This window comes from Ochotona princeps, chromosome 27, assembly GCF_030435755.1.
Source record: "Ochotona princeps isolate mOchPri1 chromosome 27, mOchPri1.hap1, whole genome shotgun sequence".
Taxonomy (NCBI): domain Eukaryota; kingdom Metazoa; phylum Chordata; class Mammalia; order Lagomorpha; family Ochotonidae; genus Ochotona; species Ochotona princeps.
In genome coordinates, this window is record NC_080858.1 from 11738309 (window position 1) to 11754652 (window position 16344).

The 16344-nt window shown below is 44.1% G+C and overlaps 1 protein-coding gene across 2 annotated transcripts; it reads left to right on the forward strand.

Annotated features, from left to right (window-relative positions):
- The first annotated feature begins 1557 nt into the window (after positions 1-1557).
- KCNJ8 (potassium inwardly rectifying channel subfamily J member 8) lies at positions 1558-7767 on the forward strand. 2 transcript variants are annotated; one of them, XM_004592613.3, is made up of 3 exons: positions 1558-1918; positions 2691-3134; positions 6712-7767. In XM_004592613.3, the coding sequence occupies exons 2-3, from the start codon at positions 2761-2763 to the stop codon at positions 7610-7612; spliced, it is 1275 nt and encodes a 424-aa protein (XP_004592670.1). In that variant the 5' UTR covers positions 1558-1918; positions 2691-2760; the 3' UTR covers positions 7613-7767. The 2 variants fall into 2 exon arrangements, with proteins under 2 accessions (XP_004592670.1, XP_058511775.1); XM_058655792.1 differs by lacking the exon at positions 1558-1918 and adding an exon at positions 2207-2618.
- Positions 7768-16344: the final 8577 nt, after the last annotated feature.

A 16344-nucleotide genomic window follows, 5' to 3' on the forward strand; every position in this document is an offset into this window, starting at 1 on the left:
CCTGCAGCCTGGTGTTCTGTGGGGACAGAGCTGAGAGATCTGGGGGGACAGATATATGAGTAACTAAGTGTTGAGGTGCTGGTGACAGAAGCTGCCCAGGAAAGTACTGGACTCAGGGGCTCAACCCCATTTGGCTTCCAACAGCACTGAGTAAATTATGTCTTACTAAAGCACATTCCACAATCGTCCATATTCCATGACTTACTTGTGCTACTCCCTCTCTGTGGAATGCCTTTCTTGTATACCCCACGTATACCTAACCAGATGCTAACAATCTACGAATATTTCTTCAGTCTCTGAGTCTTAAATCTCTCTCCTCTGCAATCTCACAGCATCTCTTTATATTCCATCTCCTTTCTAATCATATCCTTGCTCGCTTTAAATTGTCAATGTGCTGTCTGTTCACACAGCTGCCTGACTTTTTAACATCAACAGTTATCATTTACATATTTAGGTTTCTATACCTACAAACATAAAACAACTGTACAAAATAGGCAACTAATCCCATAGATAAAATAATGTATAAGAGTGCATAGACTCAACTGCACAATTTAAAAATCAGGAATAAACTGTAGAAATAGATCTCTATATCCTTCTGGTAAAAGGATTACACACAGTACTGCAATTAATGACGGTGCAGGGGACAGCTCCCAGGGGCAGACCAGGTTCCCCGGGCTTGAAGAGGTTAACCCACAAGGGGAGGAAATCGCTCCTCTCCTGTTACCACTAAAGATGAACTGTAGGATTTTTTGTTAATTATATCAACTTTTTTTTTTTTGCTCCATACACTGTCAGCCCCGAATCTTGGAAAAATGCATGCCATTTCCAAGAACTAAAGTTTCCATTAACCCAAGCGCCAAAAGCATGCAGCTTGACCTGCAGGAGAAAGCCCATTTGTCTTCGCTGGCTGCTTTGCAAAAAGCTATGGAAAGATCTGTACTGTAGACTCATCGCTGCGTGCCCCAGCTCAGCTTCATCCTGCAGACAATCTGGACAAGAGCGAGAAGCCGCAACATGTCAGAGAGCAGCCGATTACTGAAGGCCGAAGGACTGTGTCTGTGCTGAAGTGTTGACAGCAGTCCCGTTTGCGGTAACATTTCTTCCTTGGACGAAACTGCCAGTTCTGTCTTGGGTTTTTCTCGGGGGTAAGGAGTGTGGGAAGGTCGTTTGTGTGCGTGTTTAACTCCCTGAGAATTGGCGTTAAGTTCCAAAACATTTTTTTACCTGCATCATGCTTCCTCCACAGAAATCTAATGCAAATTATAAATGCGTGTGCACTAGTTTGAATGCCTCATTAAGGTATCCGCTCATCTCTCCCTGGTTTAATTCACTTCGAAGTAACCCAGTTATCCACCCAGGTTACAAAGTAAAATGAAAATAAAGATTGCTTTGCGTCACTGAACTCGGACTCAAAAGTTCTCTCCACGGTGCACAGAGCCTTTTAAAGACGTGCATGTCGCCAGGGTGTAGGGGTCCTGGCTACCGCCCTGCGGTCCCGCCTTCCGCCGGGGTCGCCCCTCCCCAGGCCGGCGCCCTACCGCCCCCACCTCTGAGACAGCCTGGCCTGGCGCGTCACAGCCCTAACTCGGAGGCTGGTTTTGTGGAGCATCATCCGCTAGATCCAAGCCCCAAAACTTAAGCCGCCAGAGCCAGCAGGGGCCTGGGGCAAGAATCTGAGCTGGAACTGGGGGACGTCTCCATTCATCCCGCTTTCACCAGCCCTACCTGTGCACACGGATCCCAAGGCACTTTTAATTTTATAACTCTTCTGTTAGGGAGCTGCGGCGCCTGGATCCATCCCTCCTCCAGCGCCGGCGGGCCGGGCTCCCCGGTTCCGGAATGGGAGAGCAGGGGAGCTGCCCGCCGTGCACCCACGGGAGCCGGGAAGTGCAGCGGCCCCGCCAGGGGCCCCCAGTCTGTAAGTCTCGGCTGGCCTCCGGGGCAGGGGAGGGGGAGGCTATCCTGTCCCCGCTAAAGACTCCAAAAGCCAAACCCAGAGGAGGACTCCCGGAGCGAGCTCCCTCAATCACCAGCCTACTGTGTTCCGCGCTTCCACGCAGGTCGGGTTTGATTCCTTCGTTGTAAAGAAGTTTTCAAAGCCTAACGAATTCCATGGGAAACTTTTCTTGTTTTTGAAAACGCAGCTGATTCTTCCTACCCATTGCAAATAATTCTTGCTAATGTTCAAGTTGCACACCACATTGTTTTTGCGAGGTTGCATTTAACGTATTCTTCGGGTACAAGAAGCCACATCATTTTTTTTTCTACTTGTAAAAACGCAGGGTGATTTTCTTCTTTTTGAATATTGTTCCATCTCTAAACTTTTCAACGAGGAGCCCGTGTACTCAGCTGGTATCAGTGTTCACCCTCAATGCTGTGCGCAGATACCTTTGCAAATTTTTAGCACCTGCTGCCTGCAAGACTTAGTTTAAATGAATTAAGGCCCCTTATGTGTTTAAAATGGAAGATATCAGAACAATTGGCCTGATAAAACAGGCCAAATAATTTTTCTGGGATCCCAGACCACCACCAAGCACAGCGAGACATGTGTTTGGAGGAATATTCATTCTTCTTGTCCCCTTGCCTGTGAACACACGTCCCAGTGTACAGCTAAAAAGGTGAGCAAATGACGTTTGGGGTTTTTTTTTTCCTTTTTCTTTAAGTTTTTAATCCGCACTTCCCTCTTGCAGGAGAACGTTTTCCGGGCGCAGAAAAGACTGGCCAGAGGCAGGTGGATAGGCTGGCTATGGTTACAAGACCATGTTGGCCCGAAAGAGCATCATCCCGGAGGAGTATGTGCTGGCGCGCATCGCCGCGGAGAACCTGCGCAAGCCGCGCATCCGCGATCGCCTGCCCAAAGCGCGCTTCATTGCCAAGAGCGGCGCCTGCAACCTGGCGCACAAGAACATCCGCGAGCAGGGCCGCTTCCTGCAGGATATCTTCACCACCTTGGTGGACCTGAAATGGCGCCACACGCTGGTCATCTTCACCATGTCCTTCCTCTGCAGCTGGCTCCTTTTCGCTATCATGTGGTGGCTGGTGGCCTTTGCCCATGGGGACATCTACGCTTACATGGAAAAAAGTGCCATGGAGAAGGGAGGTTTGGAGTCCACCGTGTGTGTCACCAATGTCAGGTAGGAGTGCGGTTGGAAGGGAGGCAAGTAACTAGAGACTAGAAGGCCCTTTCTCTTATCATCTTGTTACTTCCTTGAAAATAAGATAGAGTTTCTTTCAGAGTCTTCAGAAACAAAGAATTAAGGGGAGGGAAACAACATTTTAAAGTCTTTCCAGGGGTTCAGCAGCGTGGTTGAACAGTCTCTTGCAAATGGTCAAACTTCCACCCTTTGCACTAGCCCTGAGCATGCTATACCTGGTACTTAAACTGTAGGAGAAAGAATTCAGCAGCTCCCCTTTCTCCAAGGAAGCAAGCTCTCTTTGGATTTCAGTGTGAGGAAACGGCCATCTACAATTTCAATGTCCATAAATATCTCAGATAACAACAAAAAACGCCATTGAGTGAACGCAATTTTTCCTATGACTTCTCTAATGCGTAGGAGGCTGTAGGGGTAACATTAAAAAATCTACTGAAAATGAAACAACAAATAGGTGCTTTATTAACAGAGCAGATTGCATTCACTGGATATAAAAGTCGAAGCTTTTGCTAAGATTTAAAATGATACCGTAGTGATTTTTATGGACATTGGTCCAGATTTTCATGGTAGAGGTTACGTGGATATGAATTAATGTTGTGGTCTTCTTCCGAAGTTTTAGCAGAACATAACAGCCTTAAACTAATTTTGGTTTCTTGCTCTTATCCAGTACTTCAAAAATAGGTCAAGTGACTTATTTCAGTGACTGCCCTCTCATTCTCACATGACCTGAGAAAGTTTAGCTGGTGTGTTTGTTTTTCTGGGAGACAGAGACCATTTATATCAATTGCAAAAAAAAAAAAAAAAAAACAAGCTTTTTCAGAAGAAAGAAAAAATTTCCAGGATGTGTCCCGAATAGTTTTTCAAATTCACAACATGCACAAAGGAACTTGAACAAGCATCACATTGCCAGGAAACGGTCAAGAATGAGACCTTTCATAACCCTGAAGTCTTATGAGCCCCTCTTGCCACTGCAAGAGTTTGTCGGCTCTTTGCTCTGCTCAGTAACGCCACCCCCGGACTCGGGGTTTGGGGGATAGCTGGTGTATGAACAGATGGCAACCAGAGGTGCCAACTTGAATTTTGGGGGCAGACAATTGCATGGAATTGATCCCCAACTTTCACCAGTAGTTGATCTTGTTTTCTGTCCTCAAATGTGTCCAAAGTTTTGGTCTGCAAGTAAATGTAGGGGATCATCAATCTACTAACCATAAGATAAGTAAGACCATGAGCTGTTTCATGATCCACACTATTGCATTTCTCTTTTGAAAACGTGTTGGCATTTCCATTTTCTTGACATTTTAAAAAATATAGTCGCTATTTAAAAAGATAAATGGAATCATAAAAACCTTGAAAATAATTAACAGATTTTATTCACAGGACAAAAACTTTGCCTTTTTCCATTAAAAAAAATTAGACAACTTCAAAACTATAGATCAAAAGTGAAAGCTTTCCCTGAGTTTTAGAAGAATTTCACAGTGACTGGTTATTAATAACTGTTTACTGCTGCTTCCTATTTTTCAAATAAGATGCCTCCCAAAGCATGTTCATTTCTCTGAAACATCTGTTGTTCTGAACATTAAGTCAACTAGGAGACACGTCAGAAATACAGTAGGACAAAGTTGATTCTCCCAGAGTACCAATTTGAGAATTTTAATGGCATTTTTTTTACTTTAGAATTTTAAGATTCTTTTTAAAGATTAAAATCATAGTGCTATTTAAATTTTAATCACAATGTATCTTAATTATAATAAACCCTAATTCTTTTCTAAAAATATAGGCAGGAAAATCTTTATCCCTTCCTAAATGGAATTCACAGGATATTTAATAATATGCTTATTCCTTGCCTTTCCTACATCTTCATAAGTTCAGTGTCCAACCATATTATGAAAATTGAAAGCAACGTTTTCCCTTAGTATTTCCTGACAGTGTTTGGCCATTCTTATTCTGGAATGACTTTCTGCTTTGTACAGACGACTCTCTTCTGTGAGTCAGAAAACTGAAGAGTATTTCCTCTTTCTCATTATTACTCAGACTGATTTCTCAAATGCAGAACATAGGAGCAGTTACTTTTATTATGATTGCTTAGCAGAAAGGGTGTACTTAAGTAGCTGGATTTTATAGGATACGTGAGGCTTAAACTAAATTCTTCAAGAAAACAAATGCTATGCAGAATATGGTCTCTCGAGCCATGAACAGTCAGATATGAGTGTTCTCTCAAACTATTAAAACAAGGCATTTGGGGATATTCATCAATAAGCTGCTCCCTGAGTGTTAGTAGAAATCAGTATTGATCCACATCCCGCATTTGTGGCCCATTACTGTTTGCCATGTTTTTGGAGCAAAGCATTTATCTTGTATGTATCTGGTACAAAAAAAATGTATTTTTTCATGGGTCCCTATTATAAAACAAAACAAACTGTTCCAATCCATTTAAAAACTAACAGAGCTGTTGGCAAGGATGGATCCTTGCTTGCCCTTCTAGGTCTCCCACTGAAGTGTACCATCTATGCCAAGTACTCCAGGGTTCCCACATGTTGGTCACCAATTGTGCCTGGCATTTAGACAAATAATATCTTGCCTGATGACAGATGCATGGTTTGTATTTCAAAAATCAGAAAAGTTTGAAATGGGGGTTAATGTCAAAGATGAGGTTATTATTTTTGCTATGGAGATGCCACAAGAATACTGGAGATATCATTAGTCAATTTGTAGCAACCAAATGTATTGGTTCTCAACCAGAGGCTTCAATCAGAATCATGTAAGAGCTCCTCCAAAGAGTCTTACCCAAGTCCAACCCGTGCCTTCTAAATCAGTGATTGACATTAAAATAGGATGTGTTTACAAACTGTCATTCCCTTACAAAATCTTGACCCCTTCCCTTTGTCCCTTTCTGAGCAGGTCAGGATGGACGGGATTCAGGTTTGTAGTGATTACAACAGTCATTTACTAAGCCGTGACTCGAATTCTTCCTTTAGAAACTGGTATTCTCTAGATCACTTAGAGAACAAAATAAGATGCTCCTTAAAACTTTTCTTTTGAAATAATGTATGTCTTAAACTAAAAATACTAGGTTTTTTTTTTTTTTGGACTAATATGTTTTATACCTCTTAGCACTGTGCTTTCTCTGTATCGTATAAGGTATACTACAAGTGTTGGCTAATGCCTGTGGATTTAAAAGTTATAAATAATTCACTCATTCCTTTTTTATGATTCAAGTCTCAGATAGATCATAAATCAAACACTTGGTACAAAGTTGTACAAAGTAAACTGTGCCTTGTGAAAGTATCTTGCGAAGTAAGTCTAAATATAGTATATTTATGATTTTAAACCTTTATGGAATTAGGCACATCCCTGAGGACCTAAAGACCTTGAACAGAATTATATTCAAGTGCAGAGATAGAGAACCACGCTTGTGTTTAGGAGTAGGAACTTCACTAATTGGATAGTCTTTCTGGAAACATTAAATAGCCCATAGGTGAAGAAAACAAGCCCAGGTTGGTGTGTTGTCTCATTACCAAAGGTGGGAGCTGACAGCACTGTTTTCTGCTCTCCTGCACAGGTCTTTCACCTCTGCCTTTCTGTTCTCCATCGAAGTTCAAGTGACAATTGGGTTTGGAGGGAGAATGATGACTGAGGAATGCCCTCTGGCCATCACAGTTTTGATTCTCCAGAACATTGTGGGTTTGATCATCAATGCAGTCATGCTAGGCTGCATCTTCATGAAGACGGCTCAGGCCCACAGAAGGGCCGAGACCTTGATTTTCAGCCGCCACGCTGTGATTGCCGTGCGCAATGGCAAGCTGTGCTTCATGTTCCGGGTGGGGGACCTGAGGAAAAGCATGATCATCAGTGCCTCCGTGCGCATCCAGGTGGTCAAGAAAACCACCACCCCTGAGGGGGAGGTGGTGCCCATTCACCAAATGGACATTCCTGTGGACAACCCGATTGACAGCAACAACATCTTTCTGGTCGCCCCATTGATCATCTGCCATGTGATTGACAAGCGCAGCCCCCTCTATGATATCTCAGCCACTGACCTCGTCAACCAAGACCTGGAGGTCATCGTGATTCTAGAAGGAGTGGTTGAAACGACTGGCATCACCACCCAAGCACGCACCTCCTACATTGCCGAGGAGATCCAGTGGGGCCACCGCTTTGTGTCCATTGTGACTGAGGAAGAAGGTGTGTACTCTGTGGACTACTCCAAGTTTGGCAACACCGTCAAAGTGGCTGCTCCACGGTGCAGCGCCCGGGAGTTGGATGAGAAACCTTCCATCCTGATCCAGACCCTCCAAAAAAGTGAACTGTCCCATCAGAATTCTCTGAGGAAGCGCAACTCCATGAGGCGAAACAACTCCATGAGGAGGAACAATTCCATCCGAAGGAACAACTCTTCTCTCATGGTGCCCAAAGTGCAGTTTATGACCCCAGAAGGAAACCAGAACACCTCCGAATCATGACAGCCACCCAAAGCAAACTCTAGATTTCTAGAGTTTACCCCAAGCACTATCAAACTGAATGGGAGCCACAGCACAATCATTTGTCTGACATTGTAATGCACCAAGTGACATTCATACTCAAGAAGCCTCACTTCCCACATTAATAAACACTAACATAACATCAGAAATACTCTTGGCTTGGGTTTCATATATTCAGAATTGACGGTGATGTAACACATATGTAAGAAGCGAACATGAGAATTAATAGAATAATTGATCTTGAATGTGGCCAAGGAATGAATCTGTCTGAAATGCTTAGTTGGTAGAACCACAGATCAGTTTCTATGTTTTACTCTGGAAATACAAACAGAACAGGAGGGAAGAAGCTAAAATTACACTCACCCCTTTTGTATATCAACTACCACCTCTGCATGAAACTACAGCTGCTCAGAATCCCATGGTCTGTTTCTAAACCAATTCCCCCATTTACTTAGTCCTGCCCTGCGATTTCTGGAGGTTTCCCAAGCTGATTCATTACCACCTGTTGGGCAGAACTGAGCAAGGAATCTTTGGAGGAAAGCTATATTCTGCCTTATTTAGAATTGAGGACTCAACCAGCACAACCACTTCCTTCAGCTACTCAATTAAGAGCCAGTCCCCACAAGGAAATACTGTTCTAAGTATCTGATTAAAATGTTTTCTTCATACTCATGTAGTTCTGTGGTTCTTTCTCTTTCATGGAGTCATCGAAATTTAATACTCAGAGCTTATCTAGAGGCATGTGGATAAGATAGCTATTGTTCGGCATTAATGTGCACCCGTAGCATTTCTTGCTCTGTTATCTGTTGTTCCAGCAGAAATACCTTTCTGTGTTCCTGTGTTTTATTTCATGTCAAGTTTTTAAATGTCCTCCTGATTTTTCCTTTATGGTTTTCTTTAACACAACATTCATTTTTTCACTTGAAATAACTATGAAGTATTACAGAGAGGGAGAGAGTAATCTTCCATACATTGATTCACTCTCTCCATATGGCCACAAGGGCTGAGGATGTATCAGGCCAAAGTCAAAACCCTAGAACTGAACTTGAGCTGGGGTTATGCAACAAGGTGGAGGAATCCACCATGGTGGGAGGGTTTGGGGAGGGGTGGGGAGAACCCAAGTATCTATGTAACTGTGTCACATAATACAATGTAATTACTGAAGTTAAATAATAAATAATTAAAAAAAAAGTCATCATTTTAACCAGGCGAATGCAAATTGCTTTTTGGGGTTATCAAGTTAATCACTGCACAACCAATTCTACACAGGCATTTGAACTTCACGCTCAAATAAGTACTACAAGTTTCAGTTGGATATCTAGCAAGCATTTAATGTGTCTCTAAATCAAATACTTGATTCTCACGCACAAAGCCGTTCATATTTTTTTCAGACTTGGTGTCTTTCAGGTCAAATCCTGCTACTCATATTGGTACTTCTTTCCTACCTACATCACATGCAATAGCAACATCTTTAGGTTTTGCCTTCCAAATGCCTCCAGAGCACGGCCAATTCTCTCCACCCCCAGAACTTTCTGCACACATCAGCAGAGAAGCTTATCTCCTAACCTAGTAGAGCTGCAGCTCTACCCACCATTAAAGTAGTCACATATTTCTGCACAGTTTGTTATGGAAAATCTTTCCTAACAAGACTTAGCCAACAGGGCCTGCGGAAGGGGAGGTTAGACATCCTAGCAGTTCTAGAACAGTTACAGATTCATAGCTCCCTGAGCCATGGCAAGTGAGCAGACCCAGGAGGAGGCTGCCACACCAACGGTCAGAGGTGCTGTTCAGTAGCAGCCAAGTATTCGTGGTAGGGACGAGCAGTGTAGTGCACAGTCCATGGGGCTAAGATGCAGGAGCTCTGGATCCAGCTGACAAGGACGGCCCTAGTGCCAGGGGAAAAATGCTAAGTATGGAGCATGCGCAGTTTCCCCAGCTGCCTTCCATCTGCAAACACTCATTGGGTGCCAAGAGCCATCAATTCTGTGGGGAAGTCAGTGGAAGAGGGTGATGGGGTTTCCCGTGGCCCGACAGGGCTCAGGCAGGAATCCTCTCAGCTAGTAACATCACATCAAAGGTCACAGCAACGATTTATGAAATCCACCAAAGTTTCAGAGAATACTAACTGATCTTACATTCTGTTTTTACTAAAACACATTTCACTAGGAAACTGGTTTTGAGAACCATACACTGAGTTTTAGAAAATAAGAATGACTGCATCCGTGTTTGTATTTGTATGGTTTTGACTGAAACATTCAAATTAAATATTTCATATTCATCTTTAGATGCTCTGCTTCAATATTAGTCTTCATACCACAGTCAGAATATTCCTTTAAATTGAAAAGCACATTACATCATGCTTCATTGGTAACCCTTCTGAACGCCTTCTGTTGCTTTCAATTTTTCTCCAAATGAAAAGCAAATTCCTTATCATGAACAGAAGGCATGTGGGTCTCCTACATGGTTGGTCAGAGCTCAGACATGTGGATCGTATTTTACTGCTTTCCCAGGCATCCTAGAGGGAGGGAGATTGGAAGCGGAGCAGCTGAGACTTGGATGAGCAACCACATGGGATGCTGGCACAGCAGGTGATGGCATAACCCACTTGAAAAAAGGCAGGCATTCCCCTATATCATGGATTGGCTTCTATCTAAAACATTTCTTCCCAGGAGGACACAAGTGTCTCCTTGTTACTATTTAGCTCTCGGCTTCAGCACTTTATTAGATGGTATAAAACAGTAGTTAAAAGAATATGCTTCTGGGCCCGGCGGCATGGCCTAGCGGCTAAAGTCCTCGCCTTGTAAGCCCCGGGATCCCATATGAGCACTGGTTCTAATCCTGGCTGCTCCACTTCCCATCCAGCTCCCTGCTTGTGGCCTGGGAAAGCAGTTGAGGACGGCCCAATGCATTGGGACCCTGCACCCGCGTGGGAGACCCGGAAGAGGTTCCAGGTTCCCAGCTTCGGATCGGCCCGTTGCAGCTCACTTGCGGAGTGAATCATCGGACGGAAGATCTTCCTCTCTGTCTCTCCTCCTCTGTATATATCTGGCTGTAATAAAATGAATAAATCTTTAAAAAAAGAATATGCTTCTAAGTCTGTAGTGTGAAACGCATGAAATGCATTCACTTTTTACATACAGCAAGTTTTAAAAATAGACGCTGGGATTGAAGTTGTAGTACAGAGGGTTAAGCTGTGACTTGGATACCAGCATCCCATAGGGGATGGCCTGGAAGAGCAGAAGCTCCACCTGGCAGACTCAGATGGGGACTCAGATGGGGTCGGAGCTGTTTGGGTCTGAACCGGAAGTGGAGCCTCACCTCAAACCAGGTGCTTCTGTTTGCGATTCAGGCATCCCAAACTGAAGCAAACACTTGTCCCCAGATACCTTTCTTATGCCTCAGTTTCCCCAGACATGAAATCAGAAAGATTATAGAATCACCATCACAAACTGATTGTAAAGATTGAATTCACATGAGTGAAAGGGTTAATAAACATGTTCACGTCATTCCTCAGGACAAACGCTTGAAATATAAGTCTACCTGAAACAGATTCAATACATTGTTTTGTTCTCTAAAACATAAAAGACCATTGCAAAACAAATCTCATCTTTTAAAAAAAATCTATTTTCATTGGAAAGACAGATTTACAGGGAGAAAGGAGAGACAAAGATCTTCCATCTACTGGTTCAGTCCCCAAATAGCCACAATGGCTGGAGCTGAGCCAATCTGAAACCAAGAACCTCTTCCAGGTCTCCCACGTTGAATGCAGGGTCACAAGGACCTTAGCAATCCCCTACTGCATTTTCCCGGGCCACAGGGTTGGATGGGGACATGGAGCAGCTGAAACATGAGCCGATGTCCATATGGGACTCTGGCACTTGCAGGGGAAGGATTAGCCAGCTTAGCCATTGTACTGGTCCCTATCTCTTAAAAACTCGTGGTAGTGTCCTAACATCTGCCCACTCCAGGCTTTTCTGGATCCTTTGAGACTTGCCACTTCCTTTCTTGAAATATCACATTTAAGATACAAAAATATATAAAGGGAGATACTTAGCATAGAAAAAAGATTTCTGGTTTCACATGCCAAGCTTTTATGTATTCACTTAGTAATACACAGGAATACTGCCACAGCTGACATTTACCAGTAGACAAAAATAATCAGCTATGGAAGAGACAGTGCCCTATTTAAGTTAAAATTGAGCCCAAGTCACTGAGCAGGCACAAAAAGTTGCGAAGGCCCAGAACTTTCGGCCCACATGGTTGAACAGTCTTAGCAATGTCATCTTTCCCCCACTACGCCATGTCCCAACACTGCAGTTCTTATCTGCACTTTCTCTCATTTGTCACACAGCTCAAGACTAAGTGCAATGACTCCTGGCTAAATCCTCACCTTGCAAGCACCAGGATTCCATATAGATGCTGGTTCATGTTCTACCTGTTCCAGTTCCCACCCAGCTCCCTGCTTGTGGCCTGGGAAAGCAGTCGAGGATGGCCCAATCCTTGGGACCAGCACCTGCATGGGAGACCTGGAAGAAGCAGTTAGCTTCTGGCTTCAGATCGTCTCAGCTCCAGCTGTTGTGGCCATTTGGGGAGAGAACCAGCAGATGGAAGATCTTTCTCTGTCTCTCCTTTGCCCTGTAAATCTGATCTGACATTTCAATTACAATAAATAAATTCTTCATTTAAAAAATAAGAATACTCTCACCCCTGCCCACAGACCAATTCAGTAATCTCTGGCCAAATGTTCTAATACAAAATTGTGTCTCAGAACCCACAGAGTCCCAGTGGCTTAAGGAAATGACCTTCATCCCTAAAGGAGGTCAAATCTTTCCCAGAAGTCAGTCATTAGTGAACACAGAGCAGCACTTTTCTGCTCCAGTGGTTGGAATTCCTTTGTTGTACTTGGTTAATAATTTTGCATTTATGAAACAAATGTTTCCTTTTTGATAATAAATCAATCCTAGATAACGAAGAAAGAAAATACAACTACATCTCCTGGGGCTCCCACCCCCAACTTATTTTCAGCGTCTCCAAGTAACACTGCATTAAAGTAACCACAACAAATCCTACAGGCTACGAGGAAACCCTGGGGCAAGCTCTTCCCATGATCTTTATGCACAATTTTCATCAATGTGATGGGAATTTCCACCACAGACCTGGGAGGAATGTGACTCTAATTAGACCCCTTGAAAATTGACTGTACAGATTCAAGTTCAAGTTTTTGAGAACCTTAGTCTTCTGACTTCAAATCAAATCTCTCTTCAGAGCCCAATTTCATTTTAGCTGACTTATGTCTTGATTAGTGCTCTTTAAGAAGTATCCCAGTTGTCAGGGAGATTCTCTGGCCTGCATCCTATGACACCCCATGCTCCAGCCCGATACTCTCTGGGGTAATGTAAGCTATTACATTACACAGCATTCACTTCAATTACTTTAAAAAGGCAAAGACACTAAGGCTAGACTTCAACATACTTCTGGATAATATCAGTGTGCACTGACAAGGTGGACAATAAAACAGTTGTCTCTAAATTGGGAGTTGAGCTACTTTCCACTGACGCTCTTGGGATGAACAGATTTCTTAAGAGGCTACAATTATTGCCTTTTGGCTATGATTGAAAAATCCTCCCCCTTTAAGTGAGATAGTCACACAGAGCTGTATTGCAACAGAGCTTCTCAGCCTAATTTTCTGACCCCATCCCCAATATCCTACATACTTCCACTGCACATAAGGCTTTATGTTGTAATTTTTCTATATACCAGACCAGAACCACTGACTTTTACAGAATCTTCTCAGTCTCCAGCTAAACTGCCTCTTCTTTACCCCCACAATGTGAGCATCTATTTATTATTTTAAAAAGTGATTTAATATAACTTTCTAATCTCAAAACCAATTTTCCCCATTCAACCACGACTCTTTTCCCTTTTTAGCCTAAAATAGGTGGCTACAGCAGCTGAACAATGACACTCTGCAGTTGCTATGACTTCTTTGCTTTATAGCACCAGAATTTTGCCTGGGCACATGCTCAGTCAGCAGGTGCACATCTCCCAGCTGCTGTTACACCTAGTTGTGGCCAACTGTGTAATCTTACATCAATGCCTCTCAACAGAGGCAAATGGAACACTTGCAATCTTTTATTTTAAAAACCCTGAGCCCACGTGTCTCTGCTTTATCCATTCCTATGGAATGGATACAGAGAGGAGCCAAATCCAGCTTTGACCAGGCTGATAAAGACAAACTGTGGAGTGAAAAAAAAAAAAAAAGATGGAAGGACCCTGACATACACCAAATAACTGTGCAGCATCCTGGAATGCCTTCCCAGACATTCACCCAAGAGAGAAATCAGCATCCATTTTAAGTTAATGGCTGTTTCTTCTTTGATGTGATTTTTTGTTCTTTCCCTCAAAGCAATAGATGAAACAATTGGCTTTCTTCTTTCGTTGCTGTTTCCATGTTTTGTTATAAACACTGCTTTGACATGATAGAAATATAATGCTAAATTAATCAAATATAAATATGTGCAATTTTAAAATTCTACAAAAAACTCATGCCTATAATTTAGAAACATTGACAAATCAATAAGCAATATGCTAAGGAAGCAGAAATAACGAAAAGGACACAAAAATGTACATCACAAAAACATAACCCCCCAAACCAAAGCGCATATTAAAGGTACTCAGAGTCACTGCTGATCTACAAATGCAAATGAGAACTGCGATGCAAGGTCGTCGTATTCCAGTATTCAAATATTGAAAAGCAAAGATCAACTGGAGCTCAGTTACGCTTCAAGTGGGAGCTACTACCATCCCAACCACTTGAAAAATATGGCACATTCTCAAAAAACAAAATTAGCGGAGACTCGCAAGATGGCCGACATAGGAGGAAGACTGTGAGAGAGCTCACAGACAGAGAGGGCTAGAACGCGACAAAAGAGTAAGTGGAGCAGCATAGAACTACAGGGAGAAGAACGTGAAGTTCCCTGGACAGTGTGGAACCAAAAAAATCCACACAACTCGGAAGAGCAACCAGGGAAAAAACAAAAGAAAGAGCAGGGGAGACGACTTTCCGCTCCTGACCTGCTGAGTCACCTCTGAGTGCAGACACTGAAAGCCGCCGACCCATCCGGAGACCGACCCGCAGACACAGTGGCCGTGAGGACCAGCGGTGATTGGGACCCGCTGGCATCTGCTCACCCTGGTCACCAGGACCCTGAATCACCGGGACCCGTCGGCATCCGCCCACCCTGGTCGCCAAGCCCCGCAGGGACCTGCCCCAGCCGCAGCCTCCAGGTTCCAGCCGCCTGCACCCGACGAGACCAGCAACGGACACAGCAGTCGCTGGGAGACGCACCTGCGGCGAGGATTCCGACCAGAGGAAGAGGCAGACTGCAAGAACCTGAGGTTTGAGAGAGTTGGGTGGGGACAGTGGTGGGTTGGAGGCTTCGGGAGTTGGCCCCCCAGGGGCATGCACAAAGCCTGAACACAATTGGTGCTCCTCTCCCCGCCCCTCCCCCACCCCCAGACTCCTGCGTCTAGAGACACAGGGCGAGTGCCTTGAAATTGCCAAAACTGTGTCTGGGAGAAAGGCAAAAGGCACATTGGATATTCCCCCGTGCCTTTGCGGTCTGGCACTCAGCTGGGCGGTGCTATACCACAGGAACCCAAGCACGCCATCTGGGCTGGGCAGTCCCGTGCTAGCGCTGGGGCGGTCGGTCCCCTGCAAGCGCTGGGGTGGGCGGGCCTGCACAGGAGGCGCTTCCAGAGAACACCTGGAACACCCCACGCCCTATAGTCCAGTGCTCCGAGCCCTGTGATCCCGCGCACAGGGGGTGCGCACAGAGAGTGCCTTCACTCCCCCACGCCCTGTGGTAGCATACCTGTAGGGGACGAGCTGAGAGTGCGCTTTGAATCCACTGGGCCCTGGAAGTGGCGCCCTGAGGTCCAGTGTTCTGGAGACGCACCAAAAGTGCCTTGAAAATTCCCACACCCTGCTACTCCACGCCTGCAGACTCCAATCTCTAGAGGATAGTGCTTGGAGACCCCTCAGCACACTGGTGCCTAGGTCTCTCAAAAAAGAAACACTAACACAATGGGAAGAAATACCAGAAAAGGTAATGATCCAGATGAGAGTGCCAACACCCTACCAATACAGGATCGAAAGCCAATGTCTATTTCGGAGATGCGAGATGAAGACGTAGAAGATCTACCAGACAAGGAATTCAAAAAAATAATGTTAAAATATGTCAGAGACAATGAGAAGAACTGGGAAGACTTCAAGGAATTCAAGAACCACATAGCCTCAGAAATACAACAAATGAAAAGTAAAATCCTTGACTTAGAGCACAAAATTGAGAGCCTAACCAACAGAACAAATACAGCAGAAGAAAGGATCTCTGAAACAGAAGACACACAAAACGAACATACCCAGTTCATGAAACAGCTGGAGACAAGTCTGAACAAAGCCAATAAGACCATACAAGAAATGAAAGACAACCTCAGAAAATCAAATATTAGGATTATTGGCCTTCCTGAAGGAGCAGAAAAAGAGTCAGGAATGCAAATGGTGCTCGACGAAATTATACAGGAAAACTTTCAAAACACTTGGAACATGAACCCAGCCCAAATCCAGGACGGTCAGAGGACTCCCAGCAGATATGACCCAAAGCGATCTTCACCCAGACATATGGTGCTCAAGTTCCACTCCAACGAAGACAAAG

What these genes read in the sequence shown, in the direction of transcription:
- KCNJ8 (XM_004592613.3), top strand. Translation starts at nt 2,761, where the DNA reads ATGTTGGCCCGAAAGAGCATCATCCCGGAGGAGTATGTGCTGGCGCGC. An exon ending in GTGTGTGTCACCAATGTCAG is followed by an intron (nt 3,135 to 6,711) that starts GTAGGAGTGCGG and finishes TCTCCTGCACAG; the next exon opens with GTCTTTCACCTCTGCCTTTC.